At 39.3% G+C, this 18,725-nt stretch overlaps 1 protein-coding gene across 1 annotated transcript in view; it reads left to right on the top strand.

The window, feature by feature from the left end:
* LOC127844221 (WD repeat-containing protein 7-like) overlaps positions 1-18,725 on the top strand; it is an 87,842-nt gene that overhangs the window by 59,964 nt on the left and 9,153 nt on the right. The window contains 8 exon segments of the mRNA XM_052374283.1: positions 1,994-2,195; positions 3,763-3,792; positions 6,432-6,632; positions 8,548-8,734; positions 10,234-10,359; positions 11,185-11,332; positions 11,896-11,978; positions 14,235-14,442. Coding sequence (XP_052230243.1) covers positions 1,994-2,195; positions 3,763-3,792; positions 6,432-6,632; positions 8,548-8,734; positions 10,234-10,359; positions 11,185-11,332; positions 11,896-11,978; positions 14,235-14,442 — 1,185 coding nt within the window.

Here is an 18,725-nt window from a genome sequence, read left to right as displayed (position 1 = left end):
TAGAGCAATACGCTGGTCACTGGTTCTTATATAGAGCAATACGCTGGTCACTGGTTCTTATATAGAGCAATACGCTGGTCACTGGTTCTTATATAGAGCAATACGCTGGTCACTGGTTCTTATATAGAGCAATACGCTGGTCACTGGTTCTTATATAGAGCAATACGCTGGTCACTGGTTCTTATATAGAGCAATACACTGGTCACTGGTTCTTATATAGAGCAATATGCTGGTCACTGGTTCTTATATAGAGCAATACGCTGGTCACTGGTTCTTATATAGAGCAATACGCTGGTCACTGGTTCTTATATAGAGCATTACGCTGGTCACTGGTTCTTCAATCAGAAGAAAACTGAAACTTGTAATAACTCATAACTTACATAAGATATTATCATGAAACTTGGTATACATGTTCATCTATAATTTGTTTTGTTTTTATCCCTTGGTTTGCTCATCTTTCAGTTTTTCTTGTCAGTTAGCAGAAATTTAATTATTATAATAACTCAAAAAGTATATGCGATGTTATCATGAAACTTTGTATAAATATTAAGTTTTTGTGTGTGTCTGTCTATTAATCCCTTCCTTTGTTCATCCCTTCCTCTGTATTGCGTTGGCAAACATTAAATACATGTAATTACATGAGAACATATAAAGTTACTGGATCCTGTGATTTTTCAGAAATGTGCTGATGTTTTTTTTACTTTCTATGCGTATGATTATGCACAACATTCATTTCTAAAAATGAAAAATATCATGTGACAGGTACTTAAAAACGTATTACATACACAAAAATTATCAAAATGTCGTTATAAGCATGAAACTTGATGCACACTTAAATAGCGATGTAAGGTTGATTTGCGCCACTTTTTTTCACCAGAAGGCAAATGTCTGGTGAATAAAAATCCTTATTGCTGTGCATAGTTACTATGCAACATTTATTTTTTTTCAACAATAAAATGTTGCAAAAAGGTATGAGCCTTGCTCTGTGATATTGTGACTTAATGCATATGTGAAGTGTCAACCCAGACCAGCCTGTGTGACTTAATGCATATGTGAAGTGTCAACCCAGACCAGCCTGTGTGACTTAATGCATATGTGAAGTGTCAACCCAGACCTGCCTGTGTGACTTAATGCATATGTGAAGTGTCAACCCAGACCTGCCTGTGTGACTTAATGCATATGTGAAGTGTCAACCCAGACCAACCTGTGTGACTTAATGCATATGTGAAGTGTCAACCCAGACCTGCCTGTGTGACTTAATGCATATGTGAAGTGTCAACCCAGACCAGCCTGTGTGACTTAATGCATATGTGAAGTGTCAACCCAGACCAGCCTGTGTGACTTAATGCATATGTGAAGTGTCAACCCAGACCAGCCTGTGTGACTTAATGCATATGTGAAGTGTCAACCCAGACCTGCCTGTGTGACTTAATGCATATGTGAAGTGTCAACCCAGACCAACCTGTGTGACTTAATGCATATGTGAAGTGTCAACCCAGACCAACCTGTGTGACTTAATGCATATGTGAAGTGTCAACCCAGACCAGCCTGTGTAGATTGCTCAGGCTTATTAGAGACAACACTTTCTGTTTTGATGGATTTTTTTATGAAATCCAGTGTGATTAACTTGCTGTCTGTTATTTTATGGTCTTTGCTGCTCTTCAGTATCTAATGGTTGAAAATGAAGCCTTTAAAATTTGAATCAAATAAAAAAGGCCTTTAATTAAATTAAACTTTTTAAGCGACTATTAATGCTTAAAAATACGTATCTAAGTGGTTAGGGGTTAAGCAGAAAAGGTCATCCCTGAGCAGTCTAAGACCACACTATACGCACATATATGTCTCATATTCAGTTAGGAACTGGAGCGCAACTTCTTCATCAGCACAAATCTTTATATTGCTGTGCTTATTGGTTATGAAACCATGCGTCTTTTTCACAATAATATACTCCAATAATATGTAGCAAATATTAATTCATTTTTTCCTGGTACAGATACGTGAGGCTGCGCAAGCCCTACTGCTGGCAGAGTTAAGAAGGATTGGGCCGGAGGGTCGCAAAGCGGTGGTGGATGAGTGGGCGCCCTACCTGCCCACCTACGTGGACCCCCAGCTGAGCATCCTGTCCCCGGACAGCCAGGCCAGCACGCAGGGGGAGGAGGGGGAGGAGGAGGCCGACAGTGAGCAGCTTCTGGGAGGTAGTGTACATGTGTGAGACTCGATATTGGATTTTTGTTGAGAGACTTCCTTTAAATGAAAAATTACGTAACAGCAGAAATATAGAATATTATGTGAGTTTGGGATAAAGATCAAGTTTATCATGCGAGGTTTAGAACCAATGTAGCACGAGGCTTGCAGAGCGCTATCATGGTTTGTGCCGAGCATGATAAACTTGATCTTTATCCCAAACTCACATAATATTCTATTTATCCTATTATTTCCTCCCTATTTTCGATTAATAATTGTAAAATATCGCATTTTTTGACGATTTTGTTTTTCTGTTGTTGCCAAAAACAGATTCTCCAATTTTCGGAAAAACCCAAATCTGATCTAAAAATAGCGATAGTATAAAGCTAATGTCTATACGAATGTTGTTATACTATCGATTTTCATCTGGTAATAGGATAAAGTGTCTTCCCTGATTAGCCTGTGCTGCATAAGCATCCAAATTCAATTATTTTGTCTCAAACAAGTATTTTGGATGTCATCAGCATGACCTACATTTTGATTGATAGAAAATGTTTTTGGCTTGGAAGACACACATTTAAGCCTTTTTCTTTGAAAACCTGGGTTACTGCATGAGTGTTAATTGTTGTCCCAGATAAGCCTGCGTCATGGGCAATCAGGAACTATAATTTTGCATTATTGTTTGTTTAACCCATTTATGCCTAGCATCCTGAAAAAAGGACATTGCAAACAGCGTAGACCCAGATGAGACGCCGCATGATGCGGCGTCCCATCTGGGTCTGCGCTGTTTTCTAAAAGGATTTTCAGTAATAAATATTTTAAATATAGAAATAAGTATACTAGACATCCCTAATTTTGGAAATAACTTGATCCAATTTAGAAGGATGGGAGAGTCCACTTGGCATAAATGGGTTAAAGGAGGTCTCTTCTTAACAAAAATCCAATGTACGCGGTAAGGTGTTGTTCTTGATTAGCCTGTAAGAACTGCACAGGCTCATCTGGGACAATTCATAACGCAAATGCATTAAGCCCCGTTTTCCATGAAGGAGGGTAAAATCTTTGAAACTGTTTCTTAGGTTTCAGTTTTCATGTTATTATGATTCAAAACAATAAAGAATGCCCTTAAACATCTTGCCATTGTCATATTCAAACAAGAAATATCAATTATTATAATACTTTAATAAAACAAATTCAACACACAATTATACTTCAATAAGTCAGGTTGAAATGTATGCTTTTAATGGATTTGATCAAATATTATTAACTATATATGTGTTTAGTAATTGTCTGGGTATGATTAAACTACATAATGCATGTAAGACCATTCAAATTATACTTAAACATACTGCCAAGCCAGTATGAAAAGTGGAAAGCTGGGCATGGTTTGCTGAAAATTGGTAATATTACCAGTTACACATAAAGGCCAGGGCCAGCCAGTGAATGATGTTTGTTGAGTGTCCTGGAGTATTCTGTTGTTTAAATTGCATACAAGAAATTGGGTTTATTGGTTACAAACTATTCTTTTTTGACTAATCACTTAATATAATAAGACATTTCCTGGTGTTGTCTGACATGTAGACCCCACTGATGAGATAGGGGCACCCAAAGGTGAGTGTTGAAATATTGTTACCCTGCAGTCCCTTGCAAGTCCCCCGCCTGTTACCCTATTTGCTGGTGATTAATTCAGTCTTTTTTTCCACTATGGATTTATAAACTTATACAGAAATTATATCACTTTGTACTTTTTTAAGTGTTTAAGTATATTGCACTTTTTTGTGTCTGTGTCATGGGGTGTGCCCAAGCATTTCTTGTCGGGTCATTTGAGTCAGTGAAACATCTTGTTTATAAAAAGATTGCTTGATATTTTGAGACATTTTCTCATCTATGTTTGATATTTTCAGTTTAATACTATTTTTATTGAGCAAAAATTGCACCCAGTAATTTACCAAAACATATTTTGTTGCAACAAGCTTTTTTTTTGACAGTCATCCCTTGTTGCTGTGCAAATGTGTTCCACTCCATGTATATAACAGTAACAATGTACCAGTACTTCACTTTCCAATTTTTAGCTCACCTGTCACGAAGTGACATGGTGAGCTTATGTGACCGTGTGATGTCCGTATGTGCGTGCATGCGTCCGTGCGTGCTTGCGTCCGTCAAAAATTTGTTTGTGTAGACAGTAGAGGTCACAGTTTTCATGCAATCTTTATGAAATTTGGTCAGAATGTTGATATTGATGAAATCTGGGTTGTGATTGTATTTGGGTCATCTGGGGTCAAAAACTAGGTCACTAGGTCAAAAACTAGGTCAAATAATAGAAAAACCTTGTGTAGACAATAGAGGTCGCAGTTTTCATCCAATCTTTATGAAATTTGGTCAGAATGTTTATCTTGATGAAATCTGGGTTGGGATTGTATTTGGGTCATCTGGGGTCAAAAACTAGGTCACTATGTCAAAAACTAGGTCAAATAATAGAAAAGCCTTGTGTAGACAGTAGAGGTCACAGTTTTCATCCAATCTTTATGAAATTTGGTCAGAATGTTTATCTTGATAAAATCTGAGTTGGGATTGTATTTGGGTCATCTCGGGTCAAAAACTAGGTCACTGGGTCAAAAACTAGGTCAAATAATAGAAAAACCTTGTGTAGACAGCAGAGGTCACAGTTTTCATCCAATCTTTATGAAATTTGGTCAGAATGTTTATCTTGATGAAATCTGGGTTGGGATTGTATTTGAGTCATCTGGGGTCAAAAACTAGGTCGCTAGGTCAAAAACCAGGTCAAATAATAGAAAAGCCTTGTGTAGACAGTAGAGGTCACAGTTTTTTCATCCAATCTTAATAAAATTTGATCAGAATGTTTATCTTGATGAAATCTGGGTTGGGATAGTATTTGGGTCACCTGGGGTCAAAAACTAGGTCACTAGGTCAAATAATAGAAAAACCTTGTGTAGACAATAGAGGTCACAGTTAGATTTTAAAATCATTTTGCATATTTGTTCACCATCATTGGACGGTGTTTCGCGCGAAAGAATTACGGCAATATCTTTAAGGTCAAGGTCACACTTTGAGTTCAAAGGTCAAAAATGGCCATAAATGAGCTTGTCCAGGACATAACTATGTGGTTCATTGTGAGATTTTAAAATCATTTGGCATATTTGTTCACCATCATTGGACAGTGTTTTGCGCGAAAGAATGACGTCTATACCTCACAGGTCAAGTTCACACTTTGAGTTCAAATGTCAAAAATGGCCATAAATGAGCTTGTTTTTGCCATAACTATGTCATTCATTGTGAGATTTCTAAATCATTGGGCACATTTGTTCTCAATCATTGGACGGTATGTCACGCAAAAGAAATACGTTGATATCTCCAAGGTCAAGGTCACACTTTGAGTTCAAAGGTCAAAAATGGCCATAAATGATCTTGTCTGGGCCATAACTATGTCAGTCATTGTGAGATTTTAAAATTACTTGGTACATTTGTTCACAATCATTGGACGGTGTGTCGTGCGAAAATATTATGTTGATATCTCGAAAGTCAAGGTCACACTTGGAGTTCAAAAGTCAAATATGGCCATAAATGAGCTTGTCTGGGCCATAACTATGTCATTGATTGTGAGATTTTAAAATGACTATGTACATTAATTTTGTTCACAGTCATTGGATGGTGTGTCATGCGAAAGAATTCAAGAGTTCAAAGGTCAAAATGGCCATAAATATAATGGCATAATAATTCTTAAAACACGCCATAAATTAGCTTCTCTTGTTTTGAGAAGACAGCATGCAAAACATTCTGTGTCAATGCAGCATATGGGGGTATACGTCACGTCTGTGACAAAGTTCTAGTTCTTATGAAAGAGATAAGATTTACAGGAAGGATTAGGTAACAACAGATCCTTGTGACTGAAAAATAGTATTCCTTCCTAAATTATATGCACTAGTGTTTATGGAATCTGGGAAACAAATCCTGGATTATGAATTCTATATTTTTAATGAATCTATAAGAAATTCAGGATAACCATAATTAAAATGGTTGTTGTTATTGACATAAAAAAGTCCAGGAATTCTCATTTCTGATTGTTATTTCAACATTTACATCTAAAAAACCAATAACTCTCATTGACTTGCATATTCAAGATACAGATTTTAGTTAACTACACTTTTTATAATTGTATGATATACCAATGACAGACTGATAAATTTATTTGCCTTTTTCACACAGAACAAAGAACTTGGTTTCTCTTGCAGGAGATTCCCCAGTACACAAGATGTCGCGCTCATTTGAGAGCCGTAGGAAGCAGGCTACAGCCATCGTGATGTTAGCAGTTCTGGGGGCAGAGTTTGGGGCGGAGATTCTGCCTGCAAGGCGGGGCTTTGACGACGGGAAGAAGGGAAGGAAAACACTGGAAGGATTCACCAGTGCAAACTACATGCTGGCGCAGCATACCAGTGAGTCTTCTTTTTGTTTCTTTTTTTTAATTTATTTAATCATTCACAGACTTAGCAAAAATAGTTTTAATTTACATTATCATATACAAACTGTAAATTAACCCTTTACCTTATTTGTAGTCCCTTAGAAAGTTACATTTAATTAAATACCATTTTACTAAATTCAAGTTTTAAAGGCATAATTTCCAACCCTTAGTTACCCACAGTATGTTCTGGTTTTATGCTGGTTTCAAAAGCCATTTTCACTTTTCTCCTGTGGGGGAAAGGGTTAAACATATTTTCTAACATAGCATTTATATAAAAGAGAAATAAAGTATAAGTTATTCTGAAATAATCATGTGAATTCCAAGTACGTGTTAAGAACAAACAGTTGTGTTGATACATTTTTTCAGTGAGTAATAGATGGAGGGTGGGAAGTCATAAAGAGATCAGTATGGTTTAGTCTTTGGGTTTTAGCGGGAGTAAAATGGCTTTAGATTGTATCAACATTTTGCCAGGCAATTTTTTTTTTAAATTTATTCTATAAACATCAATTGTTGTTATGCATTGACATTATATATGTGTAAAAATTGTATGTTATTATTGGGTAACTTTTCTATCTTTCGAGCAAAAAGAAATAATTAAAGAAAAATTGGCAAAAAAAGAAATGGTTCAAAGAAATATTGGTTTAGGTGAACGTTGAATGTTTTAATGAATTTTGTTGTTGTTGTTTTGTTGAGTACATTAAAGCTGTGCTCTGGAAAAAACGCGCTTTATCAAGAACAAAACTTTGTACTTGTATATAATTTTTTGTTGAAAGGAATTCTCTTATTAGAGAAAATCCAGTCTAGCAAATAGAGTTGTCCGAGATCAGCCAGTGCAGACTGTACTGGCAAAGCTGGGAGAACACATCAACACAAAGGCATTAACCCTAGCAGACTGTACTGGCAAAGCTGGGAGAACACATCAACATAAAGGCATTAACCCTGCAGCCAGTGCAGACTGTACTGGCAAAGCTGGGAGAACACATCAACACAAAGGCATTAACCCTGCAGCCAGTGCAGACTGTACTGGCAACGCTGGGAGAACACATCAACATAAAGGCATTAACCCTGCAGCCAGTGCAGACTGTACTGGCAAAGCTGGGAGAACACATCAACATAAAGGCATTAACCCTGCAGCCAGTGCAGACTGTACTTGCAAAGCTGGGAGAACACATCAACATAAAGGCATTAACCCTGCAGCCAGTGCAGACTGTACTGGCAAAGCTGGGAGAACACATCAACATAAAGGCATTAACCCTGCAGCCAGTGCAGACTGTACTGGCAAAGCTGGGAGAACACATCAACACAAAGGCATTAACCCTGGTGCAGACTGTACTGGCAAAGCTGGGAGAACACATCAACATAAAGGCATTAACCCTGCAGCCAGTGCAGACTGTACTGGCAAAGCTGGGAGAACACATCAACACAAAGGCATTAACCCTGGTGCAGACTGTACTGGCAAAGCTGGGAGAACACATCAACACAAAGGCATTAACCCTGGTGCAGACTGTACTGGCAAAGCTGGGAGAACACATCAACATAAAGGCATTAACCCTGCAGCCAGTGCAGACTGTACTGGCAAAGCTGGGAGAAACAAATCAACACAAAGGCATTAACCCTGGTGCAGACTGTACTGGCAAAGCTGGGAGAACACATCAACATAAAGGCATTAACCCTGCAGCCAGTGCAGACTGTACTGGCAAAGCTGGGAGAACACATCAACACAAAGGCATTAACCCTGGTGCAGACTGTACTGGCAAAGCTGGGAGAACACATCAACACAAAGGCATTAACCCTGGTGCAGACTGTACTGGCAAAGCTGGGAGAACACATCAACACAAAGGCATTAACCCTGGTTTACTCAGAGTGTGGTTCATGTTTCTGTTTTTCAGGTAAGGCCCTAACATTCCTTCTTCAGCAGCCTCCGTCCCGTAAACTGCCTGCCCACACACCAATCAGGAGAGCAGCTATTGATCTGATTGGTCGGGGCTTTCCTGTCTGGGAGCCATACCTGGATGTGTCCGCTGTTCTGATTGGTCTCCTGGAGCTGTGTGTTGGAGCTGACAGACTGGTTCCAAGGTATCACTTTCACTCGTGTCATTTTATAAAGGCTGTATTTTAATAAGGTCACATGCATAAACAAAATCTATGTCACTAATGTCTTACAAAACTTATCACCACTCTAACAGCCTTTTGTTTTACTCAATCTTAATAAAATTTGGTCAGAATGGTAATCTTACCATTTTCTTGATCAAGTTCGAATCTGGGTCATTTGCATCTTTCAACTAAGTCTTAATGTAAAATCTCATTTTTAGCTCGGCTGTTTTTCGGAGAAAACCCGAGGTATTGTCATAGCCAGCTCGCCGTCCGCCGTAGGCGTCGTGCTAAAACCTTAACATTGGCTCTAAAATCAAATTGCTTCCTCCTACAACTTTGAAATTTCATATGTATATGCACTTTGATGAGTTTTACACGCCACACCCATTTTTGGGTCACTAGGTCAAAGGTCAAGGTCACTGTGACCTCTAATATAAAACTTTAACATAGGCTCTAAAGTCAAAGTGCTTCCACCTACAACTATGAAACTTCATATGTAGATGCACCTTGATGAGTTCTACACGCCACACCCATTTTTGGTTAACTAGGTCAAAGGTCAAGGTCACTGTGACCTAATATAAAACTTTAACATTAACCTTTATATTCGCTCTAAAATCAAAGTACTTCCACCTACAACTATGAAACTTCATATGTACATGCACCTTGATGACTTCTTTACGCCACACTCTTTTTGGGTCACTAGGTCAAAGGTCAAAGTGGCTGTGACCTCTAATATATATCTTTAACATAGTCTCTACAATAAAAGTGCTTCCACCTATAACTTTTAAACTTCATATGTACATTCACCTTCCTCATTTCTACACGCCACACCCACTTTTAGCTTGGCTGTTTTCGGAAAAACCCGAGATATTGTCATAGCCAGCTCGTCGTATGCCGTCAGGCGTCCGCCGTAGGCGTCGTGCTAAAACCTTAACATTGGCTCTAAAATCAAAGTGCTTCCACCTTCAACTTTGAAGCACCTTGATGAGTTCTACACCCCACACCCAATTTTGGGTCACTAGGTCAAAGGTAAGGTCACCGTGACCTCTAAAAAAAAAAAAATTCTGACAAGCTTTCGCAGCCGAGCGTTGGCACCTGTTATGCATTGCTCTTGTTTAATCTGAGTTTTAATCTGGATCATGTGTTAAAAAAACTTGGCCACTAGGTCAAATGATAGAAAAAGTAAAGTTTAGTCCCAGATTAGCCTATCAAGTCTGCACAGGTTTATCAGGAACAACACTTTCCATGTAAACTTGATTTTGCTTAAAAACAGACCTCCTTAAAAAAATCCCATAAAAGCAGAAAGTATCTAACCTGGTAAGCCTGTGTGGACTTCACAGGCTTATCTGGGAAGACACTTTACACACTTGCATTAAGCCTCGTTTCTTCAAACGAGCATGATTCATTAATTGTTTATCTGCGACCAAGAATGGTTTCCTACAAATATCAATGGTTAATTCTCATTGGTCCTGTCTTGCCAGTGTAACGTTTGGTCTGCCACTGAGCCCAGCAGCAGACGCCTGTAGAACGGCCCGGCATGCTCTGTCGCTCATAGCAACAGCACGACCAGCAACCTTCATCATCATCATGGCCAAGGAGGTCACAAGGTACACTTACTCCTCGTTTGTGATTAGTTTAACTTTTTACCAGACATATATGCACTTTGACACATTTGTAGTCCCTTACCCAATCAAATTAAATTTAGGACCTTTCTTACTAGAGTTTTGAAGTCTTCATTTAGAATCTTAAGATACTGATGAGCAGCCAACTGCAACCTGAACAAACTGCAAGTTACTCGCAGACTGTCCTGTTTTTATGCTGGTTTATGCGACCATGAACTTAGCCAAATTTTTTATACTTACATAATTGTGTTTCTTATATTTGTGTATTTTTTTGTCGAGAACAGTTGTCTGTGTATCGAAACAAAACTTTGAAGGAGTGTTGATTATAATATGAATTGCAAGAGTTTTTTGTATTTAACACTTTTTTATTGGACAGTTATGTGACCATGAAAGTGATTCAATTAATCAATGGGAAGCTTTTTGGCTTTGTGTGTGATGAATTTGAAGAAGTGAACGACAACATTTTGAGATTAATCTAACTAATTCTCAAGTTTAGCACCAGCTTGAAATGAACAATCGTGTATGACTTTTTTAGTTGTAGATGTTCCAATTAAGAAAACAATAGAACTTATATTAATGTTATTATTTAAGTAGACTTATTTTCCTGGAGCTACTTATTGGTTATACCGGTCCCTAAGCTGTAGCCATAATTAATAGGTACAGTTCTTGGCCATCAGTGCCCAGTGTCCATATACTGTTTTGACAACATTCTCACTTACACCCTCTTTATTGAATTATTTTAATAACAACAGACATATGATGATGAATAAAACGTTCCTAGTTACACCAGCTGTATGTCCTGTATTTCAGACACAATGCAATGGCTGCCAGTGCCCAGTCACACCAACATTCCAACATCCACAACTCAGTGCTGGTGAGATCCAAGGCTGAGATCCTGCGAGTCATAGAGCTGCTGGTGGACAAGATGCCAACAGATGTCGCTGAGCAGATAGTGGAGGTTAGCTGCCTTCTGAGAAAACTGGGCTTAATGCATGTGTGTAAAGTGTCGTTTCAGATTAGCCTAAACTGGATTTTATTTTAGAAGAAACTTTTAGTTGGACGAAAAATTGAAATAAACTGAAGTGTCATCCCTGATAAGCATGCCTAGGCTTATGTTGGGTGACATTTTACGTTAATGCATTAAGCCCAGTTTTCCAAGAACATGACATATCAATAATAACCATTAAGTATATTACTATACACGATGTCAACAGATGTTGCTGAGCAGCTAGTTGAGGTTGTCTTTCATGGCCTCTATATACTATGCTTACTCATTCAAAATTAATATGGAAACGGTTTCAAGATAGAAAAATATCTTAGATGTTGCTGAGCAGCTAGTTGAGGTTGTCTTTTATGGCCTCTATATACTATGCTTACTCATTCAGAATTAATATGGAAACGGTTTCAAGATAGAAAAAATATCTTAGGTATCAAGGCTCAGAAGAGATTGGAGAAATCGGGCATTATTTAGTCAGTTCTGAACCTAAATTTTGTACTATCATTTCTGTTGGTGTGTTTCAGGCAATGGAGATCATCATTCACTGTCTGGACGTGGGCCAGCTGAAGACCAAGGGTCTGCAAGAACTCTTCCCTGCCATCTGCAGGTAGGACCTACAAGATAATATGCTTAGATTCCTTGATAGTCATAAGCCACATCTTCGTTTAGTATCCATGTGATGTACCAAGCAGTTTTGGCAGATAAATCATATAAAGAAAGGAAGAGTCTTTGTGAAAAATTCTATAGGACAAAGTATTTAAAGATCAAATCAACAAATTTATTATATACCTGTTTAATGCTTTTAACAAAATACAGGTTGTATCAATCTTTTAAATAAAAAATCCCGTATTACGCTACTCGCTGTTTCCAAATCCGTATTACCATACTAGCCGGACTACTTCGACCCATTTAATGACGACACATTACACTAGAAATATTTTATCTTACGAAATATATTACGACGTACATTGTGTGACGTCATTTCTGTGACGAAACACAATAGTTTTATCTAAACTCTATGGAATTTAAGGACCTGTCAGACGTGGTGTTTTTTAACAGTAAACTTTTTGTTAAAAACATCGAACGAATTCAAAACGTATTTTGGAGTGTGTGTTTATCATGCATAAATGCATATTTTGATAGGAATACAATACAATAGTGTGGTTTAAACTAAGTTTCGATAAAGACATGGAAGATAGAAGTGGAAGTGCATATTGTTTCAACGTTTTTGTTTTAAAAATCGGATTAAAGTTGTCAACTTAATTGTTATAAACATTGGATTAACGGTGGCATTAAGGTAATCGTGTCGGAAACCTGTGTTTTCCCAGTTTGAATGTTTACACGTTAATTTACATAAACTGTATTAATACGCATCTTAAATAAACTATGGCGTACCGTTTTAGTCATTGTTTTGTCAGTTTTGTTTAAGTAAAAAATTGTTAACTATTTTTGTTAGTTGTTGTATATAATAAAAGGAATATTACGGTAGTCAATTGTTCCAAGAGTTTGTATCACTCTCGTGGCTTGTGCTATTTTGCATCACACTCAAGGCTCCGCCTCTCGTGAGATACGTCATCACACAAGCCACTCGACTGATACAAACTCTTGGAACAATTGACTAGCGTGATATTCCATATGTATGCCATACTGGTGATTTGTTATGAGCAAATAAGTGTTTAATGGTTTAAGCGAAAGTTGTGGGTGCTACATGTACATGCAATGAGAAAATCATAGAGGATGGTGTTATGAATTTTAAGTCCAAGTAAGGTCAAGGTATAAGTGAGGCTGGATAGTTTGGGTCAGTCAGGGAAGCCCATTAACAGAATAAACAGTATATACTGCTGTGAGTGATGTATATAACTTATATGTCCAGGGTCAAGGTCAAAGTGAGATTTGTTATCACCCGCCATAGGCGGAGGGATATTGTTTTGGCGTTGTCCGTCCGTCTTTCCGTCCGACTGTACATCCGGAGTCATATCTTGGAAGTGCTTTGGTGGATTTCATTGAAACTTGGTATGAGTATATATATGGATAATAGGATGATGCACGCCAAATGGCATTGTACACCATCTGATAATAACAGAGTTAAGGCCCTTTGTATCTTGAAAAAATGCTTTTTTTGTGTGTCAAATATTATAACACTTTTGTGTCCAGAAGCATATTGGCGGGGGATATCAATTCAACGAATTTGCTTGTTCCTATTGTTAGAAAGGGATAGGCCATAAGGGACAACTTTGAAAGTTATTTTGAGCTGTAGCATTGTTGGTGCTAATCCAATAATTTAAAATTTACTAAGCCCTCCATAGACGGAAGAACACACAAGACAAACACTATATTTTTCCAGCATCAAGCTGCTGATTTAAAAAAAAGAATAGTCAGTGCTGTAATTAAAATTTGAAATAAAAAAAGTAGCATGATTTAATGTAACATGTTGAAATGCAGTTTAGAATGTGTATTATCTTGGTCTCCATTCTTAATGGCAGGTTAAGCATTGTGACTCATACTATGTTGGTCATCACTCCTAATGGCAGGTTTAGTATGGTGACTCATGCTATCTTGGTCCCCATTCTCAATGGCAGGTTTAGCATTGTGACTCATACTATGTTGGTCATCATTCCTAATGGCAGGTTTAGCATGGTGACTCATGCTATCTTGGTCCCCATTCTCAATGGCAGGTTTAGCATTGTGACTCTTGCTATTTTGGCCCCCATTCTTAATGACAGGATTTTACTATCTTGGTCTCCGTTCTTAATGACAGGATTTTACTATCTTGTTCCCCATTCTTAATGACAGGATTTTACTATCTAGGTCCCCATTCTCAATGGCAGTTTTTTACTATCTTGGTCCCCATTCTCAATGGCAGGTTTAGCATGGTCGCATGCTGCAGTCAGACCCGGCGTATCTGGGTTGGCAGTCGTAATGGGAGCCTTGCCTTTTACGAGCTGAAGCAGAATGGCAAGTGTCAGGTGATCACAGCCCACGATGGCCCAGTGATAGCTGTATCAGTGTCGCCTGACGGAAAGTTCCTGGCCACCTACTCACATGTTGACCATAAACTGAAGTTTTGGCAGGTCAGTGCATCCGCAACTAGTTTTTATGCCCCAAGATCGAATGATTGGGGGTATATTGTTTCTGGCCTGTCTGTCTGTCTGTCAGTCTGTCATTGTACGTGTGTGTCTGTCACTAAACTTTAACCTTGGTCATAACTTTTGCAATATTGAAGATAGAAACTTGATATTTGGCATGCATGTGTATCTCATGGAGCTGCACATTTTGAGTGGTGAACGGTCAAGGTCATCCTTCAAGGTCAAAGGTCAAATATATGGAATCAAAGCGGCGCAATAGGGGGCATTGTGTTTCTGACAAACACATCTCTTGTTTATTAATGCTTTCATTATCTTTTGTTTTGTGGAGCACATTTGTTTAGAATTTAGCACTTCTATAGAGGCTGCTTGGTGGAAACGTAATGTAGCAGTCCCAATTGTCGAGTGTAGGTGAATAGTGTGTCCTTGATGGACTCTAACTTTGTCATTCATCATGTAATTTTGAAATAACTAACCACAAATCACCACATTCACAACGTGTTGCTTGTATTAAGTGACTAAAAGGTCAAGGTCACTCTTAGAGACAAAGTCAAGTTTTACCACTTGTCCAGAATGTAACTTTTCCAATTATAACATAATTTAACAATGACTTACCAAATATGTCAACGATAATGACATATAGAGTTGCCTTGAACACCAATGTCCTACCTCAATCTCAAGGTCACAGTTTGAGGTAAACAATCAGATTTGCCATAAAACAGATTGTATGCACTGTACATGTGTGATGAAACATGCAATTTTAATAACATAAATACATACCTGTTATCTCTAGCTCATCCCTTTCCAGGGAGTTAATTATCCCGAAAACTTTAAGCGCTGGGAATCATCCACCTCTAATAAAGAAAACTAAGTCAGGTTAAACATAGTACAATGTAACCTAACCGAAAAACAAGAACAACAACTCATCTTTCCTTTCCGGACAACCACGAGTGCACGCCTATTTTGGCTTAGGACTTTTTCGTTCTTTTAATCGTGTTTATTGTCGGAGTTTGAAGGATAAATTTTATTTATCTTTTCTGTATATTATTCAGTTTACTTTTTTATACTTTTATATTGCAGTTTTTGTTATAATTCTACTTTTGCTGGGTATCTTTGTTTATAGTGCTCATGTACATGAGCACGTGCACCACGAGGTTTTCGTTCCTTTTCCTTCTATAGGTAATCCACGAGGACTTTGTGCCTTTTTCCTTAATAAATAATTGAGGGCATTTGTACAGCGTTTGTTTATTTACATTGTGGTTTAAATTTAACAATTGTTTTTGTCTGTTGTAGGATATTTCTGTTTTATTTGTTTTCAGAAATAAACTTACAAAAGAGAGGTTAGTGTGGTCACATCAAGACAAGGTGGGATTCTCACGACACTTGCCTGGCATGTACTGGTTGTACTCTACTTAAAAAATGTGCGGTGTGCGATTTATGGTCTTACGTCATATGGACACAAGCTGGTCGCCGTCGGATGTTGATCAGCCGCAAACACCACGAACCTCTAACGGACGTTGATGATCCGGTGACTTCACTGGTCTTGGATGACCAGCTGACATTTCAGTCACCGGATACCGGGCACGATGGTGGTGTTGTCTGTCGGTCGTCATCTGATCGTATGACTCCCACCATACATACCGGCGACATTGATCGTGGACCTACGTATCGATCAATGTCTGACCAAATGGCAGCCGCCATTCTACGGTCTTTGGCCGGTGACGTAACCGGTCATGATATGACCGGCCGGTCACCGGTCCGGTCATGATATGACCGGCCTGTGTCCGGTCCGGTCATGATATGACCGGCCGGTCACCAGTCCGGTCCGGTCATGATATGACCGGCCGGTCACCGGTCCAGTCCGGTCATCGGTGTCCGGTCCGGTCACCTTCACCGGGCCGGTCCAGTCCTGTCCGGTCACCGGTCAACAGTCAGAAGAAGGCATCGATCTTCATCATCGGATGACTCTTCTTCCAACTCGTCATCGGCGAATGAATCTTCGTCATCAAGGAGTAGACATCGGACACGCTCATCTTCGTGGAGCGATTCTCATTGCCGCTACGCGCGTAAGCGATCACGTCATCGTTAACTGAGACGCTATTCCAGAAGATCCCGGTCTCATCGCAGCAGATCTACATCTCGACATCGCAGCCGATCCAGATCACGACTTCGCAGAAAACGAGCATGTCGACAAACCTCAAGTAGACATTGTACCTACCATTCGGATAGCTGATCACCGTCTTATTCCTTTATGGAATCACATGTTTCCTCACCACATGTGTCGGCTCCCATGTTAACAGCCACACATGTTGGAACTTCAGGAGCGCAGCTAACAACTACTGCTACATTATCAGCACCACGGATGTCTTCGACCGTATCTAGTCGTGTACCCCCTAATGCTACCCATTTGAATCCTGATGTTCTGACGTCGTGGATGATAATTTATCTTTACCAGACAATCTGGCACAAGATAGTTTCATTCCTGTTCCTGCTGTTTCTCTACACACCTCTGTTCCTGTAGAGAGTGAAGCTGAATCGGATGCGGACATTGATACGGATAAATATTTGGCTTCCAGTAATCGAATTTACAAGCTGATATTCCAGACTCTGGGTGAAGAGTTGTGTCCACGACCTGTGGAGACTTCTTCTAATTCGACGATCTTGATCACTGAACAACTCGTTCGTACGCTTGATCCCACCATGGTTACTAAGGCGCGTTCCCGCTTGGATACACGCCTTCCGATTGGTACTACTGTCTTATCTGTTTTTCAATCGTTGGAATCAGTGAATAAAACGATTCCTAAACGAGTAGATATGTGGAAAGTACCGAAGGATTTTGCGGAGTCTAAACTTCAGGAACGTAACTACAAACCACCAGTACCCGATCCGACTTCCGGTTTAGATTGTTCTAAATTACAATCGCAGGATTCAGACATCAATAAGCTTTTGCTTACGATGCCTAGTTCATCTACTTCAGTGTCTGTCCCTTTTATCCATGATAGAACATTGGGAAAGTAGAGAGCGAAGATCTTTAGGTCTATCCAACCAGGTAGACTTAATGCTAGCAACCTTGTTACACTTGGTTTGTGATTGGTCTGATTCTGTTCCAGAAGAACTTCGGGATTTATTGATCCACCTATCACGAACAGCATTATCCCTTTCACATAATGCTGCTTCTTCAATGTCTGAAATGTTAAGGATTCGTAGAGATCTTATCCTTTCTTCTTTACCTAAAGATTTTCTCTTAGAACCAGGTATGAACTCGCTCAGAACGGCTCCTCTCACATCAGGTTTCCTCTTTGGTGGAAGGATACAAGAAGCAATCACAGCTGACAAGGATGACCAACTTCATGCTTCTTTAGCTAGAAACAATTCTGGACAACGCCAAGGAGCCTTTAATCAGCCTTCTTCTAGGCCACCAGCAGTTCCAGCACCCAAGAAGGCTAAGAGAAACAATCTCTTCTCTAAAAGACCTGCTGTTAATCCACGGTCGGGTCTTAACAGGCCTTGTTCCTATAACATATCTTCTTTTTCTAAGAAGTTTTCTGGTAGAGATTCTGGGAAAAAGAACAAACTCAAGCCAGATCAGAGGAATTTCAAACCTTCTGCTGGCAAGGGCGTACCGCCTCCTTATCAGCCCTAGGTCCCTACCCTTTCTACCGCCATAACCTCCGATGCCGGAAATACCAGTCGGGGCCAGACTTTTCCACTTTTTAAACCGATGGCTTCATATTACTTCGGACGCATGGGTTCATTTTCTGGTTACAAAAGGCCTGACTTTTCAATTCGAAAAAAGGCCTTCACTTTCTCGCGTTCCGATAGAACTGGTATCTCAGCATCAACATATTCCACAGTCCATTCTCGGGCTCTTGGAAAAACAGGCGGTAGAAAGGGTTCAAGATCCTTATTCTCCAGGATTCTACAGTCGTCATTTTCTTGTTCAAAAGAAAAATGGTTCCTGGAGACCAGTAATAGATTTAAAAGTGTTAAACATGTACCTTCTCAAACCAACTTTCAAAATGGAGACTCCTTCCTTCAAACGGAACTCCATCAAACTCCTGCACTGGGGTGTGTCTTTGGATCTGGAAGATGCGTACTTCCATGTTCCTATACATCCCAACTTCCGGAAGTACCTTCGATTCGCCTTTCATGGCCAAGTCTGCCAGTTCCGGGCCATGCCATTTGGTTTGGCGACCGCCCCACGAGTTTTTACCAATGTAATGGCTGCAGTCGGAGCTCACCTCCGAGTTCACGGGATGGTTCTTCTTCAG

The sequence above is a fragment of the Dreissena polymorpha genome, chromosome 9 (assembly GCF_020536995.1).
Source record: "Dreissena polymorpha isolate Duluth1 chromosome 9, UMN_Dpol_1.0, whole genome shotgun sequence".
In the NCBI taxonomy this organism is placed as follows: Eukaryota; Metazoa; Mollusca; class Bivalvia; order Myida; family Dreissenidae; genus Dreissena; species Dreissena polymorpha.
The sequence above is the reverse complement of the archived record's forward strand: the minus strand, read 5'-3'. Positions and strand labels throughout refer to the sequence as shown.